The sequence below is a fragment of the Centroberyx gerrardi genome, chromosome 13 (genome assembly GCF_048128805.1).
Source record: "Centroberyx gerrardi isolate f3 chromosome 13, fCenGer3.hap1.cur.20231027, whole genome shotgun sequence".
NCBI lineage: Eukaryota > Metazoa > Chordata > Actinopteri > Beryciformes > Berycidae > Centroberyx > Centroberyx gerrardi.
Genome location: NC_136009.1, coordinates 14,285,721 through 14,292,661, shown reverse-complemented (window position 1 = coordinate 14,292,661; position 6,941 = coordinate 14,285,721). Strand labels below are relative to the sequence as shown.

The following is a 6,941-nucleotide window of genomic DNA, read 5'->3' as shown; positions in this document are numbered from 1 at the left end:
CCCTAGGTTTCTATTGGAGTAGAGTAGGAGGGGCGGCTACCGAAGTTATGGTAGGGATCATGACGGAAAACATGATTTGGGCCCAGGGCTCAAAATACCGAACTATTCCTTTAACATACAGATCACTTTCTGTTGGGAACATTGGCATTATTTTGTACTTCCGGATGTCGTTGCTCTCATGAAAGTAAAGAACAAACTGATGTGTCCTTCCGTAAAAGTGTTTTATTAGAAAACAAAATGCAACAGAGCAATAACCCAAACACAGCACAAGCAGGGCTCAGTGTGTGGTAAAAATTCCCCTTTGCAGACTGCCCTAGAGGATTAAAACATTCTCAGACTCATTATGTACAACGCCATATAACGTCCTGGGAGAAAAAGAATGAACCATAGAAAATTAAAATGCCATACTTTTCAAATCTCAGGTGAAGACTAACAATGGTCTAAAGGGGAGTGAGAAAGTCAGAAAAAGATCAACATAAAGCAACATTACATTGGCCAAAGAAGACAATTCCCGATGTTTGTCGTGCTAACATTTGATCTCTTCAGCACAAGTGACAGAATAGACAATCAAGTAGAAAAAGAGAAAGAAAAGAAACACAGGAGTAGAAGTTGGTATTGCTCTAAGGGGACATTTTCTCGATGCTCTGGCTCCTTCGGCGTTCATGTTTACCGCGGTCGTTACTGGACTCTCGCTGACGATGGCTCTTCTCTTTGCTATGACTACGTTTGTGAGAACGCTGTTCTCCATCTCTGTCCCTGTCCCTCTCCCTGCTGTGGCTGCGCTCCCTTTTCCTGCTCTTCTCCTCTCCTCCCTCTGTTCTACCGCTTTTGTGCCTCCTCTCCCTGCTTCTACTCCGGCTGGAGCGTTTGGCCTTCCTCTCCTCCCTGTGCCTCTCCCTGTCATCTTTGTGTCTCCTCTCGTCCGTCTCTCCCCTGCTCTTCTTATCCCTGGACCTCTCCCTGTCGCTGCCCCTGTCTTTGTGATGATCCCTGTCCTTCCTCCTGCTCTTGTCATCCCCCCCATCCCTCTCTTTGTCTCTACGTTCGCTCCTTCGTTCCCGGCTGCCACTGCGACTTCTTCGACGTTCTCGCCGGTCTTGATTTCTGTCTGCGCTACGGGACCGCCGTCTCTCCCTGTCTCCTCGTTCCCCTCTCTCCCTCTCTCTGTCTCTATCTCTGTCCCGGTCCCTGCCCTCTCTCTCCTTCCTCTGCCGATCACGCTCCCTCTCCAGCTCACGGTCAAAGCTGGGGCCGTGGCGGTCCCGTTCACGGTGGTGGCTCCTGCTCCTTGACCGTTTAGGGGATCTTCTGGGGCTTGGTGTCCGTCTGGGGCTCCTGGCAAAAAGGGTATTATTAGCTACAATTTACTAGAAAACTTGAAATCTGAAAAGGTGTAGGTTGTATAAAAGACCATCTGAGGATAAGAATTGGAATCATTTAATGCGCTACCTGGAGCGGCGGCGTTCCCCTGGCCTTGCTGCCTCTGCCCCTGTGAACGTGGCCGCTGCCGCCGCCGCCGCCACCTCCTCCTCCTCCTGCGGCTCCTTCTGAGGAATCTTCCGAGGCCGGGCCTTCATCTGCTGGTCAATCATCTTCTGCACAGGCACTGGGATACGAGGGAACAGGGTGGAGAACCACTCCAACTTGGTCAGGAAGGAGCGCAGCATCTCTCCAATGGTCATCATACAGCCGCCTCCTGCCTTCACATCTAGCTCCTAGAGACAATGGGTGGGGAAGAGCCATGCAAACATAATTAGCACACACAGGCAAGGCAAACCTATTTGCTTTTATAATCAATGCTTGCCTTAGATCAAAAAGTAATTTGTGATGACCAAGTACTGAACCTTCACCTCTGTTCATCTAGCTTAATCTCTCAAATATCAAATGTGCCTGGCTTTAATTCTGCTGATTCTAAATAGAGGAAAAGTATAAAAATGACAAAAAAAAGTGTGCCTCATCTAAACTGTCTGTCGGTCCCAGGAGTCTGTATTTACAAAGTGAGCTCCACCAATCAAGCAAAAAATTATTCATGTTTAAAACATTCAGAAATATCTTTCCCCCTTTCCTCCACATCTTCAGTTTAAAAAATATATAGCATATTCTCAAAGTGATTCCATCCATCCTGTAATTTAAAACCAGAAATGAAGGGAAGGGAGAGCAGTATCTAAGAACACTGAGACGCATCTTCATTGTGTCAAAGGGACAAGGAGAGAGAAGCCTTGGCTTCTTTCTTCAATCTCTCTTCAGCAAAATGAACTATTCAGGCCAGTATGTGGAAAAATAATTGCCCACAGTGTAAGCACAGATCGGAGCAGGTAGGTAAGTGCACACCAGTTGAACAGTAATCAACTTCATATGGTAGAGAACAGCCGCTTTGCACTCACACACGCAAACCAACAGTGCTGAGATACAATATCCAATTCACCTGCTGCACAATGGGCATCTAAAGAAAAGAACAGGGGAATTAACCAGTTGGGTAGGATGTCATAAGATCAGTTCAAATATATTGCAACAGAACATGAAAGAAGGCCTGGTTGCACAGCCTGGGAGTCAGATTATTTTTTATGATATATAAAGAAAACATAACAGGCTCATGTCACAAAATGTGAGATGTGTTATACTGTGTCTGTGGGCTGTGTATTGAGGCTCCAATTGGAATTTATTTGAAATATTGTTTTGTGCAACAAGTCCTGATAAAATCTTGTGAAAAAAAACAGAGGGCATGCCTTGAGATCACATTAGACTAAAAGATTTACTCTGAATCATATATACTTACCCTGATAATAACCAGCAGCACAGCAGTGAGCAAGTAACCTAGCTACTCAAGTTTAGAGGACAAAACTGGGGACAATTAAGCCAAATGAAGGCAAAGGTGAAAAATCAGCTATGAGCATCACAACGGGGGGAAACGGGCAGATTGTAAACATGTGTCATGTGACTACTGTATATTTACTGAAGAGAAAGAAACATTAAATTATTACCCGTGGCGACATACCTCCTCATCATCCAGGAAGCCATCATACCATTCCACCAAATCTGGGGGGGGCTGGGTGTATCTGTTTCAAAACAAAAAACAGCAAAAGACAGCACAATGTCAGCACCCCAATGAAGGAACCATGTTTGCATGTGCCACTGATTTCAAATATGATAACAGGAGCTTCCACTATGATTCAAGACCTCTTCCAGTGACACTTCATGTAGGGATTTTTAGACATGCAGTGAGATTAATATGTACAACATTTTAAAGTAAAACTTTGAATGAGCTTTTGAATAAAAGCTGGGATGCAACTTAGAAGGAAAGTGTCCCTAAACACATATAGACCTGCAGCAGGAGCAACTAAAACATTACAATTAAATTTTCCATTGCTAAGTATAACATGGCCATTATCCATTATCATCTGTTAAATCTGTACAGCTTTATTAAAATGTATTTGAGATTTAAGGCCTTGCACTAAGATTAACCTGCAGTAATGTGATATTCTGAAAACACTGACATCTTTTAAAATGGGCACGTAATTCAACCATTAAAACAAAGTGACTTTATCAACAACTGCAAAATAGCTGGTAAAATACAAAATCTTTGCATTTCTCATGACAATCTACTCCCATCACAAAAGCATCATACCTTATGTACATGAAGCCAAGTGCTCTGATGTAGGGAGAGTCTGTGTGAGTGATCAGACCCATCACCTGTTTGCGGGTCAGCTTGAGGGTAAACAGTTTGTACAGAAGACAGAAAGCAGTCGACACAATACCACCAGTCCCGACTCCACGCACCTGACAAGGATGAAGACAAGATAATCATTTGTTAGCCACCTCACAAGCACATGAATTGCAGCTAGGCTGTAATTAATGGCAGACCATTTGTTGATAACAATACTTGAGGACCTCAGTGTCCTAATTACGGTTGAAATAGGCAATTTATCCCTACTTGGAAATTACACAAGTGATCTGGCCTTGGCTACCATACTTTGTTTTGAAACAACATCAAGGCAGGGCTTAAGATAGTTATTCATGTTTATGTGTTACTTGAAAGAGAAAAACGCGGGGAAGACAAAAAGCACGTACTTCTAACTTACCCCTCCGCACATTCCAGTTTGGCCCGCAGTCTTTCTGCTTCCCTTTTCCCATGGTTCAACGTGAGTCACCTGTGTGGACGGAGAGAGTCTCATTAGCTAGCTTGAGACATCTGGCTGCACGGCCCAACCACAACTATCACTATCCACACCAAGCAACGTGAAGACTGTTTATCTCCCTGACAACATCTTGCATAACTTTTGTGCTTTTTGCACAAAAATGCCAATCTATCGATAGCCTAAACCTCCTCTAACAACCTAGCGATCTCAAGCTACAAACAGGACGTTACTTCAAATAACGCTGGACAACTCAATCTAAGTTAATTTCATTTAGCCATATCTAACGTGCGATAGCTCAGACTGTTTTATATTAGCCTTACTAACTTAAGCCAACCTTGTTTGGTTAAGCTAACGTTAGTACTCATAAAATTGTGTGCTGTAATACGCAAATATCCCTACTCGTTGAGTTCCTTTCCGATAATTAACGTTAGCTAACTACCGCTATCTGGTCACCATTACCGAATCATCTTAGCTATTCACCGAATGCAGCCAACGTGCTAACAATTAGCTTGTTTTAGCATTTGGGTTGAGGTTAACGTTATCTAGCTAGCGTGTTAGCATTAGCCAAGAAGATATGTTACCTTGAAATAGATTTCGTCCACGACTTCATGGTAGGTTTTTAGTTCATACAGCTGAACTTTGAAATATGGAGAGGATAGCACATTGGTGAGAATCATAGGGTTTAGGTTCATAGTCTTTTCGTTACCCCATAGGGGCAATACATTTCCATGTTTTCCTGGTGCAGGCTTGCTAACGGCCTGTGCTTGTTGCTGGTTCCCGACGTTAGCCATAATGGCTGAATCCCACGCCGCTAACCTTAGTTTCCACAGTAAGTGTATTTTCGATTAGAACCCCATCAATATCCAATGTTAAATCTTCGATCGTTAACCGTTTCGACAGTTACTGAAGATGTGGAGGTAAATTAACGGCGACAACTTCCCGCCGTCGTTATAAAGTGCTGTAACGAAGTAGGACCGTCCACAACGGTGGTGCAGTGTACTGGCCGCTGCTGAACGTAACTTGTGCGTCATTCAACAGCGAGAGCACGTAAACCAACGTCAACCAACGTCAACTGCCGGGGCCATTCATGTTCAGTCGTTTTGAAAATAAAAGCTGGCATTTACGTACATATGGTTTAAATTGTATTTGTCAACACAAAAAAACAAATATATACCTGCAGTATATACCCTGCTAATATATAATGAAACATTGAAATTTTAGTGTATGTAAAAACACAGCTAATAAATGTATTTGTCATTAATTATTAATTTGATTTGCTTTTCACACCGACGTCCTCAGTGGAATTTTATTTTGAAAGGTACATGTGCTTTGCCTGCATAACCGGAAGTGATATTGTCAAATATTGCTGCTGCTGTTCATGGAACATATGTCAGTAACTGGGTTACTGACATAAATAACCGGAAGTCTCTACAATTTTCAAAATAACCCACTAAATTAGGGCCAACTCTTTTTTTTTTAAACTCCATCATTTGACCAGTCTTTTAAACAAGTAGCCTAGCGTTTGGTCAAGGTTAGGAAAGAATAGGATGCTGGGAATAGTGGTTGCCGCTAATACATCAAGGCCATAACAAGCAGCCACTGGCAGTCTGGTCCAGTGGTGTCTATTCATGTATGGAGGGCCAAGAGTATGCAGGTTTTCCTTCCAGCCAAACACTACACCAGCTGATTACACCCATTAGCACACTTTCAAGCAGGAAGGGAGCAGCTAATTAGTGAAATCACCTGGTATAGTGATTGGTTGGAAGGAACACCTGTATACTCTTGGCCCAAGACAGTCTTGGCTTCTGTGCAGCATGATGATAGACTGTGTTTACCTGAAGTGGGGGGAAATGTTTATTTCACTATGACAACTAGGCCTAGAGGAGTTTCTCCTTGAGAATCATGCATGCACCCATGTCTGCCAAAAGAGTACTATGAAATGCAGCACAAGAAAAAGAAAAGAAAAAAGCGTTCTCCAGAATGCACTTTTTATTTACAGCATTGGCCTTTGAGTGATTAGAAATATGCAACAATCAACAGTCTTTCAACATCTGAGAACAATTCTGAACACCAATGACACATGGACTTCAACACCAGTGACTTGCCTGACTAAAAAACTTTTCTCCAAACAAGTTTATGGAATTCTCAATTGATTTGGTAGTGAATGGTGAAGGGAAGGGATCACATACAACACAGGTCGAGAGCCAGCCTCGATCTTAGAATGTCACCGGGTTTGAACCAAAACCCACTGAACCACAGCAGCACTCCTGCTAGAATATTTCTAGAATAAGTGTGGCTCAACTTCCATTTTCATTACAGAAACTGTTCTGTTTCAATACATTAACTATTGCTTATACACTGGATATACTTTTGCACTGGTGAAAAATATAACTTTAACTACACAGTGAACTTTCAGTTTTAAAAATAAATGTAGTCCTTTTCACTTTGAAAACAACACCCCCCCCCCCCCCCCCAACACACACACACACACACACACACACACACACACACACACAAGTGTGTGGTTTCCAAGACACAAAATAAAAAAACAATATGGCACTTGACAGTATTTGACAGTCTCAGATCTCTGTAGACTATTTGATGTTTTTGTTCCTTGGCTGAAACAAGTCTCATATTTTAAATGCAGCCAACTTCCGAGCTCTTTCTTGTTGTAAAAATAGGCATCTTATTTCTGTCCCCTACCTCTTCAGACATTACAAACACTCAGTGTGTATGCTCACAGCCAGGTGAACAGAGCTGTTTATCTGTATTGGGATTGAGATAACGACAAGCAAAGGTGCTCTA

General features: G+C 42.7%; 1 protein-coding gene across 5 annotated transcripts; it reads right to left on the bottom strand.

Moving 5' to 3' along the window:
• Positions 1–202: 202 nt before the first annotated feature.
• On the bottom strand, positions 203–5,133 carry prpf38b (pre-mRNA processing factor 38B). Of its 5 annotated transcripts, none has more exons than XM_071926878.2 (6): positions 4,718–5,133; positions 4,080–4,148; positions 3,626–3,777; positions 2,996–3,056; positions 1,450–1,715; positions 203–1,335 (listed from the first exon to the last, which is right to left on the bottom strand). In XM_071926878.2, the coding sequence occupies exons 1-6, from the start codon at positions 4,925–4,927 to the stop codon at positions 621–623; spliced, it is 1,473 nt and encodes a 490-aa protein (XP_071782979.2). In that variant the 5' UTR covers positions 4,928–5,133; the 3' UTR covers positions 203–620. The 5 variants fall into 5 exon arrangements, with proteins under 5 accessions (XP_071782979.2, XP_071782981.2, XP_078143643.1 ...); XM_071926880.2 differs by having other exon boundaries at positions 4,069–4,148; positions 4,718–4,857; XM_078287517.1 differs by lacking the exons at positions 4,080–4,148; positions 4,718–5,133 and adding an exon at positions 2,385–2,443 and having other exon boundaries at positions 2,982–3,056; positions 3,626–3,766.
• Positions 5,134–6,941: the final 1,808 nt, after the last annotated feature.